Source organism: Petromyzon marinus, chromosome 37 (genome assembly GCF_048934315.1).
Source record: "Petromyzon marinus isolate PM22_M1 ecotype Great Lakes invasive population chromosome 37, UKy_Petmar_22M1.pri1.0, whole genome shotgun sequence".
NCBI classification, from domain to species: domain Eukaryota; kingdom Metazoa; phylum Chordata; class Hyperoartia; order Petromyzontiformes; family Petromyzontidae; genus Petromyzon; species Petromyzon marinus.
Genome location: NC_133703.1, coordinates 18,993,481 through 19,021,130, shown reverse-complemented (window position 1 = coordinate 19,021,130; position 27,650 = coordinate 18,993,481). Strand labels below are relative to the sequence as shown.

Sequence of the window (27,650 nt, the reverse complement as noted above, 5' to 3'; positions counted from 1 at the left end):
GTTTTTTTTTTGCAAAATTTAATAGTTTCGTTGATTTTTCGAGTTTAGATTTATTTATTTTACAACCATTTTTAAATTACGGTCGTGAACTTCGTGACAAAATATTCACGAAGTTAATAAGTTTCATATTCTTGGTTCTTTCGGTAAAGTAACGTAGAAGGGAAACAATAAAATAAATAAAATTAAACAATAAAATTCTCACGACGTTTCGATTGCAACACAAGCAATCATCATCAGCAAGAAAATCTGTTTTTGTTTAATTTACATTTTATTATTTCCCTTCTAACGTGGTGACTTTACCGAAAGAACCAAGAATATGAATCCCTGCAGTCACGAAAGCTTTAAATCGAAATGTAATAGTTTCAGTTCAAAGTAACGCTGTAATTCACGCTGTGTGTCGAGTAAAAGTACAATTACGGCATGCATCGCGATAATCGTTATATAGCGATAATGTTTATATAGCGATAATGTCGATATCGTGATAATCGTTATATCGTGAAATTAAATTGAGAAATTATATCGTGCGAGCGGGTGGCGCGGCGCCCGCCCCACCCCCTACCCCCCCCATCCAACTCCCCCCCTCGACCCCCCACCCAACTCCCCCCACCCGATCACCCCCCCACCCGACCCCCCACCCAACCCCCCTCCCACCCGATCACCCCCCCACCCGACCTCTCACCCGACCCCCCCCCACCCGATCACCCCCCCCCTCGACCTCTCACCCGACCCCTCACCCAACCCCCCCCCACCCGATCACCCCCCCACCCGACCCCCCACCCGACCCCTCACCCAACCCCCCCCCCACCCGATCACCCCCCCACCCGACACCCCCTTCACCCGACCCCTCACCCGACCCCCAACCGACTCCCTCCCTTGACCCCCACCCGACCCCTCACCCACCCCCACCCCTCCCTCCCCACCCATCAAGCCGGATATCCGTAGCACGTGCGCCACGTCACGCCGGTCCACAATCACTCCCCTCTCCGAGGGCGGCCATCTTACGTGAGGTGGGGGTGCGTGGACAACGCCGCTGGGTTTGCGCGGCCCCTCCCCGTCACCCCGGATGACGTCACAACCACGAGGACGAATCAACGTCATAGGGGGGAGCGGGCGAGTGCTGTGCTTGGGCGGCTTCACGTCCCCCCTCCCCACCACCACCCCCAGGTAAGATGGCCGCCCGCGTGCTCCACCGACTCCTCTGACGAGACCTCGTGGGCGGGAGGCGCGCGCGTGGGAAGCATTCCCTCGCCTCGGCATCCACCACCAACCCCATCCCCACCTCTTCTCGTCCCACCTCGTCTCCTCGACCTCCTCGTCGTCTGGCTGGTTTAGGTCTTCAAGTCAAGGCCTTGGGCCAGCGTTGGCTACGGTGAGAGGCGCCGGGGAGGGTTTTGGGGTGTTGCAGTCCACGTTTTCGGTTGCGGGCTGCTAGGGGGGGGTGAGTGGTGGGGTCTGGTTGGGTGTGGATGGTGGTCGAGATGGATCTGGTTCGAATCTGGATGGGATTTCGTTGGGTACGGATTAGAGTCTGGACGTTATTAGTCTGTTGGGTGCCCTGGTTGGTTTGTTGACGAGGTGTGGATGGGTTCAGTTGGGGTGTTACCAGGGTCTGGGTCGATGGGGATTCGGTCGGGTGTCGATGAGGGGCTACGTGCCCCGCGGAGATGGAGCGATGAAATGACCACGTGTACAGCTGCCCCGGTGTACAGCGGGACCATGAGAGGGTAACGACTGTTTGGGGGGAGGGAGGCCTTCATCAGTGGGTTGATGATAATGATGGATGATGCCTGGTTGGTGTCGGGATGGGTCTGCTTCGGTGTGTTTCGGTTATAGACGGGGGTTCTGATTCGGCACGAGGCGGAGTTTGCTCGAGTTCAAGTTGCTTGCGAATGTTGTCTCGGGTCTGCAAAGCGAGCTAGCTCCGTATGAGTCTGCATGGGGTTTGTGTGGCCTACATTGAGTATAGATGTGGGGGGGGGGGAGTGGGCAAGGCTGTTTGTGTCCAGATGGGTTTCTCGTGATCAGATTGCATCAGAAGAATTGGTCTCGCTGCACCATACGGTGGTGGCCGGAGTGATTCTCGTGGAGATCGCCGTTTCTCCAGAGAGAGATAAAGAGAAGAGAGAGAGAGTGATGATGGAAGGTTGTGATGATGATGGTGGTGGTGATGGTGGTGCTTATCGGTGGCACTTGCCGTGACTTATTTAACTTTGAACGTGAACCCCTCCAAACACGTCCAGGAGTTCCGAACGTCGCCCTCATTATTTGTTGCTTTGTCGTCACGTATTGAGTGTTGGCGTGTTTAGATTATTCGGCAATACATTTACAGCACTCGTTCGTTGTAACCCTAATGAACCGCCGACGTGAAATACGTTGCTGGTAATCGTGGACAATAGGTACAGTTGTCTTTCTGACAGCTTTGTATCTTCACCCGAGGACAGCTGCTTGCGTTGTGGCCGAAACGTCGTGAGAATTTTATTGTATTATGTTTTATTTGTATTATTTCCCTTCTACGTGACTTTACCGAAAGAATCAAGAATAGGTACAATGGGTTCGTGAAAGATATTGTCGATATAACACAATTAAACACGAGAAACTATAGCAATATTTGTACTATCACGGCATACTCGCGTGCAGGTTATATGGATGGGTTTTTTTGTTACATCACAGGATCGCGAGGTGGGAAACGCCTTAGGTGAGGCCTTCAACCAGCAGTGGATCGATCATTGATGATGATTATTACGACGAGCACCTTAACACAAAGAGTCTCTTATTTTGAGACCTACACGAAAACCGAGAACACATTCCGCGTTGTGCAAAAGCACAACGCGGAAAGCTACATTAAAACACGTACAACGCATCATACGAATTTAATAATACGCGCGTGAATGTATTGAATATTAAGGCAGTGTTTATATAATATACCTTATGCCGTGACTGTCACCAACTGCTTCCAGGTTTGGCTCGCCTCCTTTAAGATTTCAGCATGGAAGGGAAAGTGAACCGGAATTTGAACTCCGTGATTTGCACGACTGGGCCAGGCTGCCATGGTGACACAGCACCGTGTGGACCATGGCAGAACCACGGTGGCTAGGAGATGTTAACTACCTCGCCTGGTATACAGGAGGTCGTGGGTTCGATCCCGACCCTGATGGTGCCTGCTGTATATTTGGAGTTCGCGGTGTCTCTCTTTATCATCATCATCACGGTGGCTAGGAGATGTTAACTACCTCGTCTGGTATACAGGAGGTCGTGGGTTCGATCCCGACCCTGACGGTGCCTGCTGTATATTTGGTGTTTGTGGTGTCTCTCATCATCACGGTGGCTAGGAGATGTTAACTACCTCGCCTGGTATACAGGAGGTTAGTGGGTTCGATCCCGACCCTGACGCCTGCTGCTGTATATTTGTAGTTTGCGGTGTCTCTCTTTCTCATCATCATCATCACCATGGTGGCTAGGAGATGTTAACTACCTCGCCTGGTATACAGGAGGTCGTGGGTTCGATCCCGACCCTGATGGTACCTGCTGTATATTTGGAGTTCGCGGTGTCTCTCTTTATCATCATACCTCGCCTGGTATACAGGAGGTTGTGGGTTCGATCCCGACCCTGACGGTGCCTGCTGTATATTTGGTGTTTGTGGTGTCTCTCTCATCATCACGGTGGCTAGGAGATGTTAACTACCTCGCCTGGTATACAGGAGGTCGTGGGTTCGATCCCGATCCTGACGGTGCTTGCTGTATATTTGGTGTTTGCGGTGTCTCTCTCATCATCACGGTGGCTAGGAGATGTTAACTACCTCGCCTGGTATACAGGAGGTTAGTGGGTTCGATCCCGACCCTGACGCCTGCTGCTGTATATTTGTAGTTTGCGGTGTCTCTTTCTCATCATCATCACCATGGTGGCTAGGAGATGTTAATTACCTCGCTTGGTATACAGGAGGTCGTGGGTTCGATCCCGACCCTGACGGTGCTTGCTGTATATTTGGAGTTTGCGGTGTCTCTCTCATCGTCACGGTGGCTAGGAGATGTTAACTACCTCGCCTGGTATACAGGAGATCGTGGGTTCGATCCCGACCCTGACGATGCCTGCTGTATGTTTGAATTTTGCGTGTATCTGTACCCGTGGTTGTGTGCATTTTTCTCCGTTTTTTCCCTCCGCATTGAGAAACGTGCATTTAGACTCTTCGGCTGCTATACATTTCGACATGATAAGCCACTTAATTGGGCTATCATGTGTAGCCAGGTTGCTTAGGAAAAAAAGAGCTACATATAGCTCAGTGGGCCATGGTATAATAAAAAAAATAGTTTTTCGTTCATATTCTCTTCTCCAGCGCATTGTCAACTTAACGATGTTCTTGTTGGATCAAGCAACACTTTGCATTTCCCGAGCAATGCTTTGCAAAAGCGACGAGCAACGCATCTGGCGAAACAGGACATGCAGATCGAGGAGCAGTTTGCAGGTGTGTGTGTGTTGAGCACCCTGTGCGTGTGGTGATGCTCTAAATAGTCTCGTGACATTTTCATACCTGTCAACCCATACGGTTTACCTGTACAGTAAAACCTTGGATTGCGAGCATAATTCGTTCCGGAAACGTATTTGTAATCCAAAGCACTCGTATATCAAAGCACTCGTATATCGGTTGTGATCATGTGACGCTCGGCAGACAAAGCGTGCACGTACTACTTGTATTGCAAGACCTCGCTCGTTCATCAAATTAATATTTATTTAAAAAAAAATTGCTCGTCTTGCAAAACACTCGCAGACCAAGTTACTCGCAATCCAAGGTTTTACTGTATTCTTGTACGGGGAAATGTGTTTTTTAGGTCCATACGGCGTACAGCCGTTTCGATGAGGGCAAAAATAAATATGTAAATTTTTCTACTTCTTTGTGTCTCTTCCTTGTGATGGGACTTTGTAGGATGAACGTTGAGATTTATAAGGCGACGGGTGACCAATAACATCTGAATTGGTCTGTAATAAGGTAGGCACTGAAAAGGGGTTGACGGGTTTGCATTTTTTCTTGAGACGACGTTTCACGATTTTGAGGTTTGTTAGCGATGGTGCGGTGGTCCACGCCAAGGCTTAATTTCCTCACTGAATATCTCCCAGGCCGCTGGTAAGACTGTAGTAGAATGTGAATACAGGACGGTACTCAATGAATAACATCAAAGCATATTTTTTGTAATCACTATTTTAAGAAGAGCACGTGCACAATGATTTGTAATATCGCATGACAAATCGTTGTTGGGCTTTTAGACGTTCACCGTTTATCTCAAATAATTAGGATGTTTTTTTTACATTCCAATTATAGTGACGGGAGCCACGAAGCCGTCCGTAAAGAGCCACATGCGGCTCCGGAGCTGCAGTTCGCCAACCCCAGACCCAGACAGACCCCGGCTGAAATGAACCCGACTGCTCTTCTCAGGTCCAAGCTTCGTGACAATGGCCATTGTGGAGCGTCTCAACGCGACCCTGAGGCCGGGTGGCGGCAGCGGTGGTGGCGGCGACCTCTGGTCTAACAAGGGGCGACGGGCGAGCACCGGCACGGACAGTGGCAGTGCCAATGAAAGCGCCGAACCGGACCTGGACCGGCTGCTGGCCGCCTCGGCCTCCCAGGTTCTCCGCTCGCGGTTGGAGTTCGTTCCGGCAGCTTCGAGCGGCGACGCGAGCTCCCGTCTGGCGGCGCTGAGACTCAAGTACAAACCGCTCGGGCGCCGAGGGGACGCCGCCATCGCGCCGTCGGCTTCCTGGCCGGGCGTCAGCAGCACAAGCATCCCGCCGTCAGGTAGGGGCAACTCTCCCTGGTGCAGACAGTGGCGATAGCGGCGGTGATTGCCGGAAAAAGTCTTGAGAGAGTGGGGCCAAGGTGCAGCAGTAACTTGCCGCGATGTGAAATTTGCCTAGTGGCAGTGTGGAACGACGGGGGTCGATTTGCACTGCGGATCGCAGAACTTAAAATTGTAATTTTTATTGATGAGTGGTGGTACAGTGGTTACCCCACACTGCTATGGACTTAGTGACCATGGCTAATATCATTCTGTCACCAGTCACCCATCAGCTAATGCCTTAGCATCACCCCCCGCCCTGAGCCACTGCCTGTCAGTGCAAATGAGACTAGAGAGCTCCCGATCTCGAGGATATGTTCATTGCAACTCTGTAGGTTTTTTGTTGTTGTTGTATAGTGCAGCTCTCTGACGTGTGTTCGGGTCGTGCCGCGTGTTGTGTTCGGCATGGTGTTCTAACCCGGCAGGCGGCAGTGGCGGAAGCACTGGTCCAGGCCCTCCCCAAGATGGGATCCCAGCCCCCCAGAAGGTGCTGTTTGCGGCGGAGAGGCTGGTGCTGACCTGGGAGCGGGTGCAACGGGTGGGCGCGGGCCTGCACAACCTGGGCAACACGTGCTTCCTGAACTCCACGCTCCAGTGCCTCGCCTATACGCCCCCGCTTGCCAACTACCTGATGTCGCGCGAACACACGCGCGCCTGTGAGTGAGCCGCGTGCACTCGGGAAACACAACGACAAAGATCCCCCGCTTTAGCCTTAACAGATTGTTGGGAAAGCGCTGCTACTGAGCACCGATGAAGGCCAGCATGGCACACAAAGGGGTGCTAGCCGCCCGCCTCCTTGTGTGCCGTCCTGTCCTTCGACATTGTGTAACAGCACTTGCCCCAACTGTATTTTAAGGCTATAGGGGTGATCTTTTTTGTGCTTGTTAGCAGCACTTGCCCCAACAGTCTTTTGAGGCTATAGGGGTGATCCTTATCTGTGTGTGTGCGTATTTGCGTGTACAGGCACGCAGAGCGGGTTTTGCATGCTGTGCATCATGCAGAATCACCTGGTCAAGACTTTCTCCAACCCCGGCAGTGCCATCAAGCCCCTCTCTGTGATCAATGACCTCAAGAGTGAGTGTGCAACCCCCTACCCCCACATCTCACACCCCGCTTTACCTCCACTCTACTTTTCCACGCTGGCCTAGACGCCTTGGAATAAATGGGACTACCCACATTTTACCCCAGCACACGTGACCTGCCGATCGACTCCTCGATGTGGTGTGCACCCACGTATACTGCTCAATAGACAGAGGCGGTGGAGGGGGGGAGGTATGGGGGGTGGGGTTTAATAAACGCTCATTTATTTAACCGCCGGCGCCGCGATGTGAAATCGAACCGGCGACCACTGCACTACAATCCCAGCGTGGCAGCACCCCTCCCCCCCCCCACTACGCTCGTGTCTCCATGCAAGGTTATTTTTCACGACTCGTCTCGGCAGCGCGGTTGGGACGGGCGGCGGCGCGCATCGTGGTTTTGTTGACGCCCGCCACGGTGTCTTGCGCGTGAATTTCTTTGTTTCCCCCCCCGCCCTCCGCCACTGAAGGAATCGCGCGACACTTCCGCTTCGGCAGCCAGGAGGACGCCCACGAGTTCCTGCGCTACACCGTGGACGCCATGCAGAAAGCCTGCCTGAGTGGGCACACCAAGTGAGAGCCCTCGCCTCGCGCAGCAATACCGGAGCGTGTGCGATAATGCCCTCTGCTACCACGCAGCGCTACACAATACATGGCCGAGGAGTGGAGGGTGGGGTAGGGGGAGACTTACAGACGTCAACATGATGCAAGAATCCGGCTTACCGCTTACTGGATATCTCTAAAAAGAGATTTGTGGCTCATCGGATTCCTCCAGTATAAATGAAGATTATGATTCTGAGCGCTGTGGGATGCAGGTGATTTCACCACACGGATTTGCCTTTTGACCTCACCACCGCGGCGCACTTGCGCGACCGCACAACAGCCAGCAAAACTTTTTTTCTCATAGTATGATGATGCCCTCTAGTTGCGCACACCGCAAAACAATAATGATGCCCTTTACCAACACTGCAAAAAGGCCAACTTCTTCTTTGTATGGCCTATGGAGATCAGCTGTCAGAGATTCACTTGTGGTGGATTCAGCCATTCTAGTGCCTTGTCCGAGAATTGGTAAATTGTAGATATGCTCACCCACTGCTCACCCACTGATCATCTACTCACCCACCCATCACTTTCACGTGTACATTAGGGGGCGCGCAAGGTCACGTGGTCCACAGTTTGGAGTTCGTAGCGGAAGTCGCACACAGAAACAGGAGAGAGTCTTTGATTCTCCACATGTGCACCGGGTATCAACGTAATCCGTGGATTGTGCGGATCTGGCTCAGCGCTGACTGTTGTTTCCGTGGAAGATCTAAACTGGTGTATTGTCGTGCGTGCCATAATATAATCACAATTGTCATGGTTGTGATGGCACACAGCAATACTCTAAGAGTGATTCTCTTTTTTGGCACACACACGGGGAGGCCTTCATCCAACAGTGAATTGACGTCGGGCTGCAGTTGACATACGTTATGAAACCAAATATATTGTCACACTCATTCACCAGTTTCTGCCGACTGAATTTCAATTTAAAATATCGTTAGCTTCCTCCAATGTTTTTTTTGTAACTCACATCTTGCAGTTTCTGCTGTGTTGATGTTTATTTTATTTTGTGTGATATTTTTATAGGCTGGACAGGCAGAGCCAGGCCACCACACTGGTCCATCAAATCTTCGGAGGTTACTTAAGGTCAAGAGGTCAGAAGTCAAGACATTTACCTGCATTGATCACGCACACACACACGCATTTAACATCGCTTGTTTCTCTGCGCCGTATCTGCGTCTGTCCTGAAATGCAAGGTGCCCATTTTGCACCGTTTGGCAGGTAATGTGGCCCAGCGGTAGCTGCAGAGGTCCACGGTTTGAATCCAGCGGCCGCCCTAGTTAATACTGTGGTGTGAATTAACCGTAATAATATTACTACTCGCCATCTGCTTCACAGTGGACGTTAAAGATTCATTCACGTCATTCGCAAGAGTAGGCCATTGCGTGCCGAAGTCACAGTCCAAAGTTGAAAAATTTGCCGCGAGTTACTTAATTGGAATCCCTACATCGATCGTTGTCTTCCTGCTGTGGAAACTTGGAAGGTCCCTCCTGAAAAAGAGTCAAGTGATTCATTGAAGCATTCCTAAGTAAACTAGCGGAATGATTAAAAAACCTTGCCACCTCCGCCCCTGCAGAGGGTCAGCGCTTTTGGGTCAGAAGTCTGGCACTGGTGCCCGATCTTAGAATTTGGGCCGAAATCCGGCTCTGGTCAGCACTGTGGACATGCGGCCTTCTTGCATTTGCCGACACTGTTTCCTGTCTCTTATCCTGCGCTGCAGTGAAGTGTTCAGTCTGCAAAGGTGTCTCGGACACTTACGACCCGTACCTGGATATCGCCCTGGACATTAAGGTGCGTTCAATGAACTCGGTCACATTAAGGGTGAACTATACATGCGCGCGAGTGTGTGTGTGTCTTCCTTAGGCATGGTGAGCGGTCGTGCAGTAGTTAGCGCACTCCGCTAACCACATTTCCGCTCACGATCGATAACGGTGACGAATATTTGAACCGGTCTGGTCTGGTCCTGTGCCTTCAGCATTGCTTGGCTTGCTTGTTCTGATGGGATCGGGCACATTCCAGGCAACTTGGTCACAGGCACTCAGATTGGTATTTGATGAATCGATGACTTATTAGCTGTCTGATTGATCACCGACCTGAGCTACCTTCCTGAATAATTATCGCTTCCTTTTCTCCATTTGTCTCTGCCCCCCCCCCACTAACCTGCCCCCCTCCCCCAGCATTCGAGTGACGTGGTCCGAGCCCTCGAGCATTTTGTCCGGCCCGACTTGCTGTCCGGAGACAACGCGTACATGTGCCACCGGTGAGCGAGAGTCCACGCGCCAGGACAGGGGGCGGCCCCGTCAGCTGGGGCTGGCCCCAAAGTAGCGAACTTGGCGCGGTGTCGCACGCACGCACGCGCGCGTTGTTCACAAATATAAAAAACACGATGTGCAGCTTCGATAATTGTTCATTTTTGTACATTTTCGGTTTTTCCCAAGTGGCCCACAAATACCGGCCGCTACTGGTGCACAATTATGATGACCACGATAATGACAACGATGATAATTGATGATGATTTTGATGCTCTGTGATCGCATTGATGATCTTGTCGATAACATTGACGATAATAATTTTGACGACGACGACGATCGCCGACAATTTTTATGAACTATAGTGACGACGTAGATGATGGTGACTTTATTGACGATTATCACGATGATAATGGCGATAATGTTTAACACAGTGACGACGATGATGATGACCAAAATTTGCCTTCGCCTCCACTGCCCCCTCCTCCTGTCTCAACTCAGCTGCCACAAGAAAGTTCCGGCCTCCAAGAGGTTTTCCATTCACCGCGCTTCCAGGGTCCTCACCATCTCCATGAAACGCTTCGCGAACTTCTCCGGCGGGAAAATCAGCAAGGTGCGTAGGCGGCCAACTCCTTGGAGCTACTCCGCGGGCGCCTGGGTCTTGTTTAATTCCGTTATCGGTGGAGTCACCTTGGTAGTTATCCCCTGGTGGGTGATGGCGTGGGAAGGGGGGCGGCCCAGGTGAAGCGGAAACCACACGGAGGGGCGAGCCGCAGCACCTGTGCCAAACTGGTTGATGGGGAAAGGGGCCACTGGAGGTGAGAAAGGAAGAGCGATCGGAGAGGCGTTGATTGTATTATCATATTTTGGTACTGGCAAAGGGGAGGTCCCATGATGTAGATGCTCTACCCGAGCTCTCATTACTCTGATAGTGGCATTGTCTTTGGGCTGTGCACGCCTTTTGGCGTCCTCTGGTCTAACACCGTTTGAGACGAGGCTCAAAAGAAAGCTGTCTCTGGTGTGGACCAATCAGTTTCCAGGGCAATGCATATATTATCAGAGTGTTTTTTTTTTGCATTCTGACCACAAGCATTGTGGTTAATGCAGACATGATTCCTCGTGAAAGGTTTCAGTTTGGTGTTTTAACATCTTAACACACCTGTTTTGTTGCCGTAAAAAAGGGGGAAAACCTATGATCATATTTTGATACTGGCAAAGGAGGTCCCATGATGTTTAACGTTGCACATGAGTGCAGTCAGCTCTCAGTGGCCCACAGACAAATGAGTGGGGAGCAATGCCCCGCGTAAAAACAAAGCCACCTATCGTTGAAAACGAACGTGAGCCAGGCTATTAAAAAATATGTATTATTTACCTGATGGAAGAACTTCATCGCTAAATATTTGATTGCCGATGAAATCATTCCGAGGACAAACGCGACGGAAAGTGTTTGCATAATCCGCACGCGTGATTTTTACTGCTTCCCGATTCGGCAGTAGATTTTTTTACGGAGCTGACCAAACATCAACGTAGGACCACAGAGCTTGGGCAATTGTTGGCGCCAGTCCTGGCTGCTCCTTTCCGCTTGCCCTGTGGCCCTCCCGCGGCTCTGAATCTCACTTCTCTGTCTCTCACGCAAAGGGGGGTTGAACGAAACCTGTGCGTCACAAACTCAGCATTATTATTGTAACATGTAAACGAAACGTTTGCGAGTGGAACAGGTTACGCTAACATCGCCCACCCCCCCCCATCACCCTGCGCCTCCGTCGCCCCGCAGGACGTGAGCTACCCCGAGCGGCTCAACCTCCGTCCGTTCATGTCGGTCCCAAACGGCGCTTCCCTCCACTACAGCCTCTACGCCGTGCTGGTGCACTCCGGCTACAGCTGCTACGCCGGGCACTACTACTGCTACATCAAGGTGGGAGGCGACCGGTCGCTGCCCCTGCGTGGTCACAAGCCAATAGCCGTGTAGACTGGTGGGCCAAGTGCTGTTAGCGAGCGCCTATTATTAAGGCTTGCAACTGCGCAGGAGGGGCAGGTTTGCGGGCAATGTCACTCCCCTGGCTGTTTTTGTCTCCGATGCTGATGGTTGCATACTCCACCAGGTACTCATTTAAGGCCGAGTTGACCTAGGAGAGGCCCAGGCCCATGAGTGGGAATCGAACTCAGGCTGCTGGGTTTAAAGTGCAGCACGATGAGCACTACACGACCGCTCCCCACTTGCTGTTGCACACGCACGACACGCACGCATACACTTGCGCGATGTGCATAACGCATGGGCCCTTGAACGGCGCGTTGAGGGTTGTGATTGACGTGCGCTTTGTTTATTAAGAGGCCGGCTTTATTCGGTCCCCGTTCTCCCACCGTTCAACACCATCCCCTCCCGAGCAGGCGAGCAATGGGCAGTGGTACCAAATGAACGACTCCCACGTGAGCCTGAGCAACATCAAGGTGGTGCTCAACCAGCAGGCCTATGTGCTCTTCTACATCAGGTACGCTACTCCCCTCCCCCGCATGCCGCCCCCTTTCAGTGCCTCCCCCTAAACCCCAGTGCTGCCCCCATGAACTCCATTGTCATTTTGTTCAGGTGCCGCTCTCTTCCAGTGCCACTTGTCGGAGCAACGTTTTCCTCTTTGTAGCCCCCTCTCACTGCCACCACCTCCCAGTTGCCCCTCCTGCTGTCCTTGCCCCCCCCCCTCCCCCGCTACCCAGTGCTGCCCCCTTGAAGTGCCATTACCCCCCTAGTGCTGCCAGAGCCCTCTCAGTAACTTCACCTCTCGGTGTGATCCCCTAAATCCCAGAGCCATTCTCTTCAAGTGCTGCCCCTTCAACTGCTGCCCCCATCCTGCGCCTTCCCCTCTCGCTGCCGCCCCATACCGCCAGTCCCCTGTGTCCATCACCCCACAGGGCCAAAGTGAAAATGTGCCCTGCTGGATTAAATGGTCTGCCCCCCACCCCCTCTGCCCCACGGGCGCGCACACGCACAATCACGCACGCACACGGACGCAGGGTCCAGGATGCCAAGAAGCCTGGGGATGATGGCGGGGTTACCCCCCGGGGAAACGAGACCCCCGCGCGTGCCCTGGCGGCCGGGCAGCACGGTGGGGCCGGCGGCAAAGACGCACGAACGGGCGGCGCCCCCCCACCGGGCTCGTCGCAGCGACCACCGCTGCTCCACAAGGTGGCGCCACACTTCTGCTGCTGCTCCTTCTTCTCCTCCTCCATTCCAGCCTTCATGAAATCCAATGCTGGGTCCATGGACCACAAGCAGTAGACCTCCTTCGCCTTTCTATCCTAGACGAGCCGTTGGCATTGCGTCCACGTGAGTCCCCGTCGTCTTTCCCCAGTGCCTCCAGAACAACGCTTTCATGCACATATATACTAGGGTTGTTCACCGGTAGCACGGTTGGCTACGTACGGTGGGAAAGAAGTTCGGCATGCATACGCACTTGCATACGAACCGGTTCCAGAATGTGTTTACTGGGTTTTTTTTTGTCCCCAAACGGCGTCTGGAAACCGGTACGAATGTGCCGAGTGGCCGCGCGAGCGTGCCTACGAACGGCACGGCGGCCCGAGTCACCACGAGGCTCGTTTGCCGACGTTTCTCGGTTACAAGTTTAAAAAGGCGGCTGCCCTGCAATCGATCGCTCGCGCCACTGCTGGCGAAAATGGATTCCACCGGAGCGAATTCTACAGGGGGGGTATTTGGTCTATGCTCACCGGACGGCTTTGAAGAGGTGCACGTACCCACACCGTACCCCACCACGCGCAGCCTGCTTGAAGCCGTTCGTAGACTTTGATGCCTTGCAATAGGTGTCTATTGGGTGTTTGAACATTTACACCGCTTTTTTTTATTGCGAGAAAGGGGAAAGCCTCTTAAATTTCTGTTATCATGTTGATGCCGGCAAAAGGGTCCCAAGGATATCATCATTCGCACTGCTGTGTGGACAGGCGGTGGAGGGGCCGTGGGAAGGGGGTGGGGATTTAAGAATCTCGCCCACAATGTCTAAACTGTCGCGCCAGGAGACGGATGGCAAGTCCAGTGCGCTGACCGCAACACCACCACTGTGCCAGCTCCCTTTCTTTTCTCCTTTATCCAATGTAACTGTGTTGTGTTTATTGCCGGACATTTCTGAACGTGTGGCAAACTGGTTTCCAGTTTTAACATCCTTTTCCACGTAGTTAAGAGGAAAAAAATATTTTCACAACCCTATTATATATACGTACATACACGCACACACGATACACATACTACACACGATACACACTTAGGATCCACGATACGTGTGTAATACACTCGATAAACACGTATGATACACGAAGTACACATGATAAACACATACGATACACGTTGCACGCAATGCACGATACACATGTACGATACACACGTAATAGACTCGATAAACACGTATGATACACGAAGCACACATGTTAAACACATTCGATCAACGCAATGCACGATACAAATGTACGATACACACAATGGACTCGATAAACACGTATGATACACGAAGCACACATGATACATACGATACGCGATGGACACAATACACATGATACACATGTACGGCACACGGTGCGCACGTACAATTGACGATACACACGTACGATATACAGTGCACATGTAATACACCCGATGCACACGTACAGTTCGCGATACGTGCTTACACACGAACTGTTGCTATTGTCCGCACGTCGCTCCTCTTCGCTCCTGTGCATGCCGTCTTAAGCTGCGCCTGTCGCTATTGCCGGGAGCAGCCCGTCCGGGCTGCAGCTTGGCTCAGCACGGCGAGGCCACCGATCGGTAGCGTGCCACCGTCGAAGGAGTTGCTAATTTTTGAGACGTACGGACGAGCGGCGTGTTTTGGCACGTAGCAGTGGCGGCGGTGGGTGGGGGGGCGGCGGTGGCGCTGTAGCGATTATCGCTCTGCGTCTCGAATCTGGTGACCCGAGGTCGATTCCCAGCTACGACCGATGTCGGTGGCGTGAAGGTGGACTGGAACCGGTCCTTGGTCGGACGACCCCATGATTGGCACAGCGCCGGGAGGCCTTCACCCAGCACTGTTTGACAGAGGGGTGTGGATGAGTTATATTTTTGAATGTTCCATGAGGTTCTTTCATACAGCACCAGTGCCCTTTTTAAACCGGTCCTCTTCCGCGAGTCGTCGAATGGCAGCCGCGATAGACGAGGTTGGACAAACGTGTTTCCGCGATTGCACTTCTCTGGTGTTGGTGATCGCTTCCTGTAGACCTACGTTTTTTATATTATAAGCACTCTTGCCACCGAGTCACCTCTTTGCGTGTACGGCCAAAGCCAGGGCCAGGGGATAATGGTCGTCTTTAGCGGTAACCGGCCAACGAGTTGTCATCGGTTGGCTAAATGTTAACGAGCTAGTGAGGTTTTACCACTGTTCCGTCCGTTAACTCGGCCCCACCTTCCGCTTCAGAATTTCGACTCTGTTATCGTGGCAAGACCGGACCAGCTTGGAGTTTCCGTGCAACGCGGCCCAAACGCGGGGGCGTCCGCCCCGGCCACCGTGTCCACCGCGCCGTTCGGCCCGGCCCGGTGGCAGCCGAGAGTGACGAATGCTCCGGCGTTCATCGACATTTTCGCGAAGAAGCCCAAAGCGCCGGACGCAGCTGATACTCCGCGGCTCTCCGTTTCCGCGCCTCCTCCGGCAAAACCCCCAGCTCGGCCTGCCACGGCCAACGCCACCGCCGCTGACGTGCCGCCCAGAGAGAGGACCGCAGCGGCGGTGTCGCCACGCCCCACGCCATCGGGCCTCGACGGGGCCGCGGAGGGCGGAGGGAGTGCGGGGAAAGCGTCGCGGGAGCCGCTACCCAAAGAGGCGCTGGTGGCCGACAAGCCAAAGCTGAAGACCCACGGCTCCGACGATAAAACGTCTCCGGAGCCGAGCGAGAACGGCGCGGGCAAGACGATCGTCGGTGCCACCGAGCGGCAAGGCGACGGCGATGGCGGCGTTGGCGCGGGCCGCGTTGGCGGGGCCCTCGCGAGCGCGCAGAGCGAGGACCCGGTCGGGGCGTCCGAGGAGCAAGCTGGCTGCAGTGCCCGACAAAGGGCCCACTCGGACGCGGCGAGCGCAAGTGGTGAAAAGACGACCGCCATGCAATTGTCGCTCAGTCCGATGAAGAATGCGCACAAGCCCAGGCCTCTGCTCGGAAAGCTCTTCCTCGTGTCGCCGAAGGTGACTGCGGTGTTTCTGTATCGAGGCTTGGAGTGGGTCGGTGTCTTGTGTTTTGTTTATGTGTGTCCAAGGGCTTTGTGTATGCGTTGTGATGTTTGTGTAGCTACGTGTGTTTGTGGACGTGTGTATATGTGGGGAGCGGTGGCGTAGCGGTTAGCACGCTCCACTACGAACCCGGCCACCCGAGTTCGATTCCTGCTCACGGCCAACACCGGTGACGATTATCTGAACCGTTTCTGGGCCTCCCCTAGTTCGACTCAGCCTCAAATGAGAACCTGGTGCAGTGTGTACACATTGCCACGAGGGAGGCAAAGGCGGCCGGGCGTGGTGTTGGCCACCCACGCCCTCGTGTGCCATGCCGGCTTTCATAGGTGCTACTCGCTCACGGCACTTGGCCTAACAGCCTGTTAAAGGCCGCACGGTGGATCCCTTGTCTTGTGTGTGTACGTGCGCGTGCGTTTATGCCCCTGCCTGTGCACCGCCCGCCCCCACCCCCCCCCCCCAGGCCACTCTGCAGGTGGGCCGCCCGGCCTGGCGCGTGAACGGGGCCTCCCTGCCGCTATCCCCGCCCCTCGTGGTGGCGATGCCGTCGTTGTTGCCGGTCGGAAAGTGGTCGGTCTCGAGCAGCCCCGTGCGCTCCCCCTCCTCCAGGTGGTTCCCCGCATTCACCGGCGCTCCACTGCCTTCCTAACGCTACTCAACCACATTACCACATCCATCTGCCCATAACCAAGGGTGGTGGGGGGGGGGGGGCGGTGGTGGGGGGCACGATAACACTTGTGAAGATGATCCGATTAGCACCGTTGGCTACGTACGGTGCGAAAGAAGCTCAGCATTCATACATGCAACTGAACGTCCGTTTGAAGTTGTGTAGCTATTAGAGACTCACTCCATCTTGCCTCCCTCCCCCTTTGCACCAGGCCGTCGCCTCTCAGCCCTGGTTGGAACATCACCCCTGCGTTCCCATCCTTGTGCCGTTCCCCGCCCGGGAAAATCAAATCGGATGTTCTGTCCAAACCCAACGGAACCGCGCACAGCGGAGGAGGAGGAGGGGTGGCAACTGCCAAGTCATCGTCGTTACCGCCGCCACTGCTGTCACCTCTCGTGGCGAATGGAAGCCACGAGGCTCCGGCTCTCGGGAAAGCGAACGGCAAAATTAAACACAACCAGCAACAGCAGCAGCACAAGCAGGGCGACGGTTTGACCAAGAGTAATATCACCCCGGCGGAGACTTCGGCTACATTGGCCGGGGCGACAGACGTCAGCACTGGCGGTGGTGACAGCGACCGCAGCAGTACCACGGGACCGAGGGAGAAGCCTTGCGGCGCAGGCCGGAGGTTGGAGGGCATCGGGCAACTTGAGAAGGCGGTGGCGGCTGAGGTGGTGGTGGTGGAGGAGGAGGTCACGACCGAATCCACCGCCTCGGGCAAACGCAGGAAACGAAAGAAACGGAAGCGAAACCGCGACAGGGAGCGCGACGACGGCCTCCAGCACCGCGGTGAAGAAGGCGGAGACGGAGGAGAGAGCAGCGCTGCGCCGCGTACGGAGACCGGGGAGACGGGAGACGACATGGCCGGTAGAGCGAGAGGGAAGAAGAGGAAGCGCACGCCTGTAGAGTCACGCCAAGACGCGTAAGTTCAATTTCTAAGCGTCGACGTTTTACCGTTGTGACGAGTGTTTAGAATATGAATATTCCACAGCCACCTTGTCAATCCACTGTTGGATGAAGGCCTGCAACCCCACCCCCACGGTATGTCGGTCATCAGGTGGTTGTTGTTGAACACCACGCTGGTCACTGCAAGTTGATGGAAAGGTGAGGTATCACTTGACCTTGACCCTCAAGTTTCCAGGTTTATAGCATAGAGAAAATAACCACCGTGTAATAATACTATTACACATTCCAAATAATAATTTTTAAAATACTGTAGCACACAGCCTTTGGTTAATCCATTTTCTTACTGGATTAGTCTTGGGGGTTGTTTGACCATGCTTCACGATTTGGTTAGTGCTGGTTGGTGAAATCAGAGGGGGTGCCCACCACAGTGGCGAGATGTTAACTACCTCACCTGGTATGCAGGAGGTCGTGGGTTCCATCCCCACCGTGACGCCTGTACAGTATATTTGGAGTTTTGAATCTCTCCTCGTGATTGCGTGGCTTTTCCTCCGAGTCCTCCGATTTTTCACTCCACAATTAGAATCAACGCGCGTGTAGAGTATTTGGCTGCTATAAATTTACACGCGATAAGCCATTTCGTTGAGGTATCATTTGTGGCCAGGTCACTTCTGAAAAATAGCCATATAGCTCAGTGCGCCCTTTCCTGGTCAAATAAAAAATAGTTAATATACGATGCTGCTCCCGGTGTGTCTATTTTCAGCTCCGTTGCTGCTGATGAGCGCTCGGAGCCGAAGAGCGGGGCGGAGGGGAAGAGACGGCACAAAAAGAAGAGGCAGCGGAAGTCGAAGCGGGAAGCCGAGACTCGGGAAGGATCCGCCCTGGCCGAGGAAGTCGTGACGACCTCCAACAACGACGACTCCGTGACGTGAGTAAACCTACGCAGCGGCCCGGGGAGGCCTAACGATGACTGATTTTAGTTTTAACTCAACCTCGCAAACAAAAACCCTAGCCCCCTGGCCTAAACCCAACCCCCCTCCCTCTTAATGCCCGAGCTCCAACGTGAATAGAAACCAACAGCCGTGTTCTTGCCCGTCGGGCTTCCCCGGCCCGCGTGAAACGTTCTTCCCCCCACCCCCCCCAAGCTGTCTTGACCAGCATGGAAGAGTAGGCCAAACACCGACCCTCTATTGTAGGGCAGGGGCTCTAGAGCCTCCGTCCACTTGCGGAGCTCTCGAGCGTCGCCCCCCCCCCCCTCCTCCGGTGTGGAGGCCCTTCTGCTGGCCGTGGCGTGACCGGAGCAGTTGCAGGGGCTGCACCTTTACCCTCGTCTCCTTCTCCACAGCGAGCTCCACAACTCGGAGGAGCGTTGTGCCACCGGCGCCGCACCGCGCGACGAGACGAAGAGGCGCAAGAGAGAGCGCCACCAGGAGGAGCTCCTCGGGCCTGACGCCACCGAGCGGACGCAGGCAGACTTCCCGGAGGCGGACGCCGGGCCCCCTAAAATCAAAAAGAAGAAGCGGCGGCACTCCGAAGAAGCGGGCGGCAACGAGCGTGGGGCCGCCAAGGTGGAGGAGGTGGTGGAAGAGGTGGCCGATGCAGGCCAGGAGGAGCAGCTGCCGGCACTCATGAACGGGCAGGCCAGTGCGGCAGAGCGAGCACATGGTGATTGTCCACGCGCGTTTCCATTCGCATTGGCCCTGTCCTTCTGGCTTCTCCCGGTTGCGTAAGGGTTGCGTGTAACTTAGATTTTAGGCTTTACGCATCCTTTACTTAATTTTTTTTACTTTATTCGGAGGTGTGGCAGGATGCTTGCGTGTACGCGTGTTGAACTTCTTTTGCACCGTACGTAGCCAACCGTGCTCATCGGGGGCACGTTTGACTTCATCGCCAGTTGTCGCAGAGGTCAAACCAGTAGCGCGGCTGCGGCGTGATGGTGAATTTCACCGCCGAGTGCCACTGTAACGCTTCACCGCCTGCTGTAAACTCAGACTTGTGTGCTCCTATGCGCACCTGGCCTTTGCGCGTAAGATGCCCGGCCACCCGCAAGACGTCGCCAATTTAAAAAGGGTGCGGTCCGCTTGCCCAAAAGTGGCACCGGCGTTTCACCGCAACGCGCATGCCCCGTGTCGCCCCGTGTCGCCCCCCCCCCCCCCCCCGCCGCGTGTGCAGTGGCGCCGGTGCGGTGGGACAGACACACTCGTGAGCGCCGCGGCCTGGCGGAACCCGAGAGGGCGGTCGCCCCGCGGAGGTCTGACGTGCTTGAGGAGCTCCTCCGCCGATCGTCGGACCGCGCGTACGGCACCCCAGGTAGTCGGCGCTCGCCACCCAATAACCGCGAGCGGTGTTTAATCGTGGTTGTTGTGGTGGTAAGTCGGGAATTTATTATTTTATTTCAGAGTCTTTGGAGTTTCGTCGCCGGTGCAACCTGTGGATTTAGGGATCGAGGCTTTGTCCGAGAGTTGTTGTTGTTGCGGAATGTTGTGGTGGTGGCCATGATGGTGTGGCGGTGCTAGTGGTAGTGCTATTGGTGGTGGTGGTGGTAATTGTGGTGTTGGTAATTGTGGTGGTAGTGCTATTGATGGTGGTGGTGGTGTTGATTGTTGTGGTGATGATATTAATCGCGGTTGTGGCAATGCTAGCTATGGTATTTAATGACGGTCATTTTGTGGTGGTGCTGATGGTATTAATCGCGGTCGTTTTGTTGTGGTCATGCTGGTGTGGTATAATTGTGGCGTTGGCTGTGCTGCTGGCGGTGCAGTGCTCTCGTGGGACGGGCAGCCGTCCCTGGTGAGCCGCGATGCGCAGCGCGACATCGCGATGTGCAGACACGACCGCGTCACGGACGAGTGGGACGAGGAGTTTGACCTGGGCAAGGTGAGGGGCGTTTCCGCTCGCAACCCCTCGCCCCCCTGCTGCCTGTGCCGTTTCGCGCTACAAACCCGGCGACACGAGTTCGATTCCCACTGTCGTCGTTGCGTCGTCTATGTGTGTGTGGGGTGCGGTGGTTCACGCTGGTGCAGTGGTTAGGGTGGGGGGGAGTGGTCGTGAAGTGGTTAGCACGCTGTGCTGCAAACTCAGCGGCCCAAGTTCAATTCCCAGCCGGTACTGGGTTTCCGCTTGGTCGACTCGGCTCTTAAATGAGTACCTGGTGTGGTGTGTAAACATCGCCACTGGGGAGACAAAGGTGATCGGGCGTGGTGGCAGCTGCAGCAACCACTCGTAGGCCGTGTGTTCCGTTTATGACCATTAAATAACTCTTAAGGCAGGGGTCCCCAACCCCCGGGACGCGGGCCGGTACCGGTCCGTGGCCTGTAGGAACCGGGCCGCACAGCAGGAGGTGAGCGGCGAGTCTGCGCGTGGTCCGCCCATTATTTTATTATTTACCACTTCCCTCCGCGCCTCTTTTCCCGCACTGCGCACTTGTCTCAGTCACAGTGTTGGTATAAAGCCCACAAGCTCTAACCCCTAGTAGCCACAATGAGTAAAAAACAAACGTCGCTGGAGAGCTTCTTTGAAAAGGGGGGAAGACCCAATGATGGAACCCCCCCCCCAGTCCGTGAAAAATTTATCTTCCACGAAACCGGTTTCTTGGTTGGGGACCGCTGCCTTAAGGGACCCTCTACTTATTTCTCTGCGATGTCGATGTCTACCTGTTTGGTTTGTTGCTGTGCTCGCGCAGCAACACAGATCTCCCTTGTAAAATACATCTGGGCAAACCGGCTTAACGGGACCACCATCATCCGTGCAGCAAATCAAATAAACTTCAACTCAAAAATGTTTAGCTCAAGGACGGCACTTCACCCAGCAGCCTCTGTATGCGTGGCCGGCTGCGCGGTGCGGTGGTCGGGCTCGCCGTCCCGTCTCTGTGCTGTGTGTGTGCGTGTGGAGGTGTTAACGAATCCCGTGCTGCTGCTGCTGCTGCTGCCGCCGCTGCTGTTCACGTTGCAGACGAAAAAGGTGAGGAAGAAGTCGCAGCAGTGGAGGCAGTCGCAGGGCAACCTCTTCCAGCAGACGCTCGACTCCAGGGGCCGAGGAGGCCACGCCGAGAGGTTTTGAGGCTGGCACGGACGGAGACCTCGTGGCACAGAAAAGCGTCTCCCTCTCTCCGAGACAACACGGATAGAGACGTAAACATATCCCGTGGAGCCCAGACAGGCTGTTGGGGGCGCAAGTGCTGTTGGCGAGTACCTATTAAGGACGGCACAGCGCGTGAGAAGGGGGTGGTGTTGCTGGAACCGCACCCGGCCGCCTTTGTCTCCCCAGTGTTTAATCTAGCGGAGGCCCAGGACCAGTTCGGATGTTATCCGTGGCCGGAAATCAAACTTGGGCTGTCGCTGCGGTGCCGCCCCTCCATAGACGCGCATGCACGCGGGCGGAGAGGCAGGCAATTCGGCGTCATCCCAGGCTACCCAGCGCGTGCCACCTTTGCCAGCTCTAATCTGTGACGCCGCCTCGAGCGTGGTCAACGCGGACACGCACCGTCGGCGCCACCCCGCTGCGAGTCTGGACAAAGCCGCGTTGCGGGGGGCCGGAAAAGAAACCTTCGCCCATCTTGAGCCGACGAAAAAACCGCACGCGCCGTCGATGGCTGCGTCGTGGCGTCCTCGACCGGGCGGTCGAATCGCATCACCTTTGCCGAGTTCTGCTGCCTTTTGTTGGTGGAGGAAGGAAGGAAGGAAGGGAGAGGCATCGTAGGCACCGTTTCTGCCAAAAATGCGACGCACCGAAGAAGAAAAAAAAGGGGGGGGGGGGGAGGAGGAGGGCGACGTTTTGAGATTGACACGTTCGCTCGCACAAGGGCCTCGCGACGGGGCTTCGTGGTGAGGGCTTCGTGGTGGGGGCCTCGCGACGCGGTTTGAGTGCCCACCATCCCCCCCCCCACCTCTCCCACCGCTGCACGCCGATTGCTTTCATCCATGGCAGCCGTTAACTGGCAAATCGGCCTATAACGAGTTGCCAAATCTGCGGAGGCTGATGGGGGAGGGGGGTGGTGCGGGGAAACTCGGCTGAGATTTTCTTTATTAATAAGTGCGCTCCGCATTTTTTTATTTTCATACAATTTATTTAGGTATTATTTAGTCTATAAGAACAAAGAAAGAAAAAAAAACACATGTAGCAGGATGCCTGTGAAATCCTCTATACTTGAAAAATATAAGCTCGTGTATTAATATAAGACGTGTTGCGGAGAATTTCGGAGGGAAATTAACCGCCGATTTTAAAATGTGCATTTTCACACTGGTTGCGGAGAGACGGCAGCAGGTTTGGTGGTTTTAGATCTGAAAACTCGTGGAATGACCACTCGGTGCTTTATTGGGACAGCTGTCATAAGGGGGGGGGTGTGTCGTCGTCCCCCCAGGCTTAACAAGAATGACAGCTGAGCATTGGAATTATTGAAATGTGATGTCATGAGACCCTTTGAAATGTTGGGGGGCATATACACGGACCCAGTCGTGCGCATCCTTATGCCTAATCGTTGATATTAATTTTAACGATATGGGGTTACAGTTCAATCCGGTAAAGTCGGTTATTTGTATTCTTATCAGTTATGTTTATCTCGTTTATACGGTCTCATTAGTATTGCCCGTCTCGTGTGTTCTGTCCAGATCTGCCTCATTAGTTCCGTTCACATAAGTGTCACATTTCCATACAATAATTCAGCGCATGCTTTTCTGAAATATTAGATTCTTGCTTGCACAATACGATGGATGTTCGATACGTATCCATTGCACAATGTGATGGATACGATGAGAGGTGAGTGCCCTTTTTATTTGATTCACGGAATAATCATTGCCACACTTGGCAGCATGTTGACAAGTTTTGGGATTGGGAGCTTACACCCCATGGTCCAGATACGGGCCCACAGCTTTACTTCAACAGTCCGTGACCTCTCTTCACACGGCCCCCATGACTCCGCTTCACACGGCCCCCATGACTCCGCTTCACACGGGCCGCGATTTCCTCACATCTTGGGCCGCACTAATCGGATATACTGGAGGGGGGAATGTTTCCAACACCGCGTGTCTATTAAATACGAGCCCTCGTTATCTTTTGCTTTAGTAATCCGGGCGTTCACAAAATAGGTTCAGACAATGCCTTCCATATATCTCGTGCTCTCCACATTAACACGGTGCAAGCATTCTTTCGCGCAAACTCATCTGCCCACCACAGCCTTCCGGAAGGCCGACGGGCCGCGTAAAGATTTTTATTTTTGTTACACGCCGACGGATGAGCAAAGGAGCCATTGTCTGCTTATCATTTATATTATTTACAGGCGCGACGTCCCGGTGGTTATTCCGAGTCGAGGTGTTTGTGGCTGGTTGCCTGCCCCCTCCCATGGATGGTCCTGTTTGGCCGATTCCTCTGCAAGCGTCTGGTTTCCCCACTTGCCGTCTGCAGCGGCGGCTGTCTGTGCCGTGCCACCTCGGTGTCTCGTGCGGGGAGGCCGGCCGTAGGAGATCGATCCATCTGCTAACCAACGTCCTGTGTCGCACAGGGTGCCCAGTTGGCACCTCTATTACTCCAAAGCACTGCGGTGTACCGTCCATCGCTTTTCAAGGACTCGAGCATTGGGACCGTGTTGATTGCTGGTATGTAAAAAAAAAAATCTGTATGCAATATGGTTGTTTAAGCAGCTGTTAACTATGCAAAATATATATACACGTGCCATAGTTAATACGATTTTCTGTACCAAGTGCACGTGAAACCGTGTTCACATTTCAATGCAGGTGTTTGGGTTGTGCTTGCGGTTAAACCTTGTGTTCTTGAAATAAACCTTACAGCTGGCCCCACCGTTGTGTGCTCCCAGAATCGAGCAAGGGGAAGGCTCGCAGCGACCGGAGCTCTTGGCTCTCCACGGGTGGCCGGCGCCCCCCCCCCCCCACGCTCGCTCTAGAGTGGTTGCTATACGTCGATTATAATTATCCTATAAGGCCAGATAAGACTCGGCACGTTTGACAATAACACCGTGGCCGTGAAAAGGAAAAGAAAAGTTGAAGGGATGACGTTTGAGTCATTGGGCCCTTCTTCAGAGGACATTGATCCATGGACCGTGACACGGCCCAGCGGTTTTGCGTTCGCCGCTTGTTGCGCTGGTTCGTGGTTCAAATCCAGCGGCCGCCCCTGATTAATGTTGCTGGGTGCGGTAACCGTTGGTGATATGACGCGCCGTCGGCTTCACAGTGGGCATGAAAGATTCCCCCGATGTTCGCGAGAGTAGGCCACTGCGTGCCGGTTGTCAGGGTTCCAATTTTTAAAAATGCCCACAAATTACTCTTGGGATTGTCCACACACGCACACAGCAGCAGCAATCATCTCCCTATTGGCAGCCTACAGGGTGTTTAAAAATGATGGACCCAATTTCAAAGCAGTATATTTCACGATGGCAATGTTACAATTACACAAAAAGTTACAAACGGTTTAATGAGTTATTTAGTTTTACTAACCATTTTATAAATGCTCTGGTGCCCTCCACCTGCTTTACGGACAACATCGAGACGATAGTTGAATTTGTCCCTAACGCCTCTCAAAGTGTCTTCCACTGAAGTCACCACTGCCGTGATTCTGTTTTTAGGTCATCCAGATTAGTCGCTAATGGTGGCACAAAAACACCACGGTCTTTTGTGCCACCATGCTCTTTGACATTGGTGGATCAATGCCAAAACGCCGTTGAAACACGCTGCACCGCAATTATGGATTAAATTTTGCTGAACTGCAGAACGCAAAACGCCTTGTGTTTCGGGGTCGCTATCTTGCTAATGACTGAGGCTAGGGGCTGTTTGTGCGCTGAGGCATCTAGCGGTCATCATTTGAAACTCTATGCCCTGCCCTTTCAAGTGGTAAGTTTCATTCATGGGCGGTTCGTGGTTGCAGAGATACAGCAATTTCAAATCGGGTCCATCTTTTTCAAACACCCTGTATAATGCGCCCGGGCGTCTCATTTGCAAGTGACATTTCCCAGGTCCCAACTTGAAACATTGGTTGTTGCCAGCTACTTCAAGCCCTCATTGGGTCCTGGGGACAGCACTTTGAAGCCACAACCTCTGAACGGTCGCTCACAAGGCTTACGTGTTCACGGTAAGAATTTATTGTTACAAACAATAATTGGCAAACAAAAGCATTGACACAAGCAGTATAAACAGAACGTTATTTTAATAGCAACATACTTAACACGGCACGATTATGTACATTAACACGTCACACGGTGGGCAGTCCTACAGCATCACAGCCTCCGGGCTGGGAAAGGACTCGCCAATGTCCATGTCGGGGTCTTTAACAGCACCAACAACCACAGCTCCTCTTATTTGGGATGTGGGCGACAAAAACACCGCGGGATCCTATTATCCGCGACGTTATCTTGCGAATTCGCTTCTGCTTGTCCGTAGTGATGAATTTTGTTCACCAATAAAATCGCGCGAATTTGCAAAGACTTTGGCGGATAATAGGAAGCCCGTTCCGCAACGCAGGATGGGAAACCGCAGATGATTGCGGTTAATAGGAAGAATGTGGTCACGGATTTTTCGCGGACCACGGAGTGGTGGATAAAAGGGTTACGGATAGCAGGAATTTTACTGCATTATGCCTTTGTTTTATTCCCGTAATCAAAGGCGTACGGGAACAAGGACATTTACACGCGGCAGCAAAGATGTAAGAATCGTTGGATTTGACGATTAACAAACACAATTCGCGTTTCAATTTCAATACATTTATCTTGTTTTCTGACAGCCAGAGGACCTCCGTCTGTCCACGGTGGCTCGGCAATCGGAAACGTTGCGAGTTCAAATCGTGTTTCAGAGACTTGACTCGGGCCCATCTATCCCTCTGCGCTCCGTAAAATGAGTGCCACTTGGTGGGAGAGATCAACAGTGGATTCAACTCCCACAATAGGAATGTGGAATGTCTAACCACTGGCTCAGGGCTGTAAACACAAGACGAGCACCGCTTCAATGCTCATCTAAGCAGGAGATCTCTGGCGTTTCAGTGGATCTCCAGAGTCAATCCGATAGACGATTCGTTGGGTGATTTTAGTGGTGGTGGTGGTGTTGGCGAAAGCCCGGGATGGATTCATTGAACCTTCCACGGCGCTCGGAGTCTGGGTTCTGCCGACGACGCGCACGCTAATTCCTACAAGTTATACTAATTCACGTAACACTGATCAGGGGTTAAAGTTCACCAACAATAAAATAAAACATTGCACATTTGCTCGAGAATACTCAAAACAGAGCTTCTCAACTCCCAGCTTTTATGACCTGCAGACCTATCCATGCGTGTGCAGTGTAGCGTTGCTTGTGTGGGGGTGTGTTTGCACTGTGTGTCCTCGCAATATCGGGCTTATTCAGGGTTGTGTTGGCCTCCACGATACCAATTTCCCCTTCCCAAAACCACGTCATTCCCATGAAGGCCAACCTTTGGCCATTTACAGCTTGCGACATTATTGATATTGCTTTTATTGCATACGTACAAGTAGAAAAACATGTTTTAGGTATAATCATTATTGAAAATCACACGAGCCAATTCCGGATCGCACAATCCAATTTTTCTGCGGTAGCAGTCGCGGCTGCTGTGCCGTGCGGGACTCGGCAGGGACCTGTACGGGTCGCATCCACGTTTCTGCGCGGCGTGAAGACCGAGGCTAGCAAGAACAACATCGTCAAGGCAGCGGTCGCTTTGCACGGCGCAAATTGTCCGAGCTCACCTGAGTGCGATATATGTGTAACAAAAAATGTATCAATAATAATGATAACGCGCCAGATTTTTCAGACAAGTCAACAAACTCGGAAGCGTGGACACAAGCCCAGAGCTGCTCGAAAGACTGACCAAACTAGAGAGAGGGCCTTGAGATATGTTTTTTAAGGTTCCGCCAAAAATATATAAAAGCCTGCTATATCCTTCACCGTTATTTTGAGGACTCGCTGTATTTGTGTATTATTGTGTATAACAGTGCAGGGGTGAGCTCCGGCGCAAGTGGCGTGGCGCGTGTGGTGGGTCTGTGCGGTAAATGCTGGGGTGCAGCCACGATCTCCGACGTTGATGGACGCGCTGCTCTTGCCACCGAAAAAAAAAAGTTCGTATTTAAACCGACGAC

The 27,650-nt window shown here is 53.4% G+C and overlaps 1 protein-coding gene across 6 annotated transcripts; it reads left to right on the top strand.

Moving 5' to 3' along the window:
• The first annotated feature begins 1,132 nt into the window (after positions 1 to 1,132).
• On the top strand, positions 1,133 to 27,650 carry LOC116949517 (uncharacterized). 6 transcript variants are annotated; one of them, XM_076072396.1, is made up of 21 exons: positions 1,133 to 1,369; positions 4,920 to 4,982; positions 5,427 to 5,786; positions 6,252 to 6,482; positions 6,790 to 6,900; positions 7,373 to 7,475; positions 8,529 to 8,596; positions 9,223 to 9,293; positions 9,680 to 9,762; positions 10,253 to 10,364; positions 11,526 to 11,666; positions 12,140 to 12,240; positions 12,758 to 12,929; positions 15,196 to 15,954; positions 16,460 to 16,605; positions 16,875 to 17,585; positions 18,330 to 18,494; positions 18,912 to 19,231; positions 19,739 to 19,876; positions 20,328 to 20,443; positions 21,518 to 27,650. In XM_076072396.1, the coding sequence occupies exons 3-21, from the start codon at positions 5,444 to 5,446 to the stop codon at positions 21,623 to 21,625; spliced, it is 3,999 nt and encodes a 1,332-aa protein (XP_075928511.1). In that variant the 5' UTR covers positions 1,133 to 1,369; positions 4,920 to 4,982; positions 5,427 to 5,443; the 3' UTR covers positions 21,626 to 27,650. The 6 variants fall into 6 exon arrangements, with proteins under 6 accessions (XP_075928511.1, XP_075928507.1, XP_075928509.1 ...); XM_076072392.1 differs by lacking the exon at positions 4,920 to 4,982 and adding an exon at positions 4,332 to 4,460; XM_076072395.1 differs by lacking the exon at positions 1,133 to 1,369 and adding an exon at positions 1,444 to 4,460.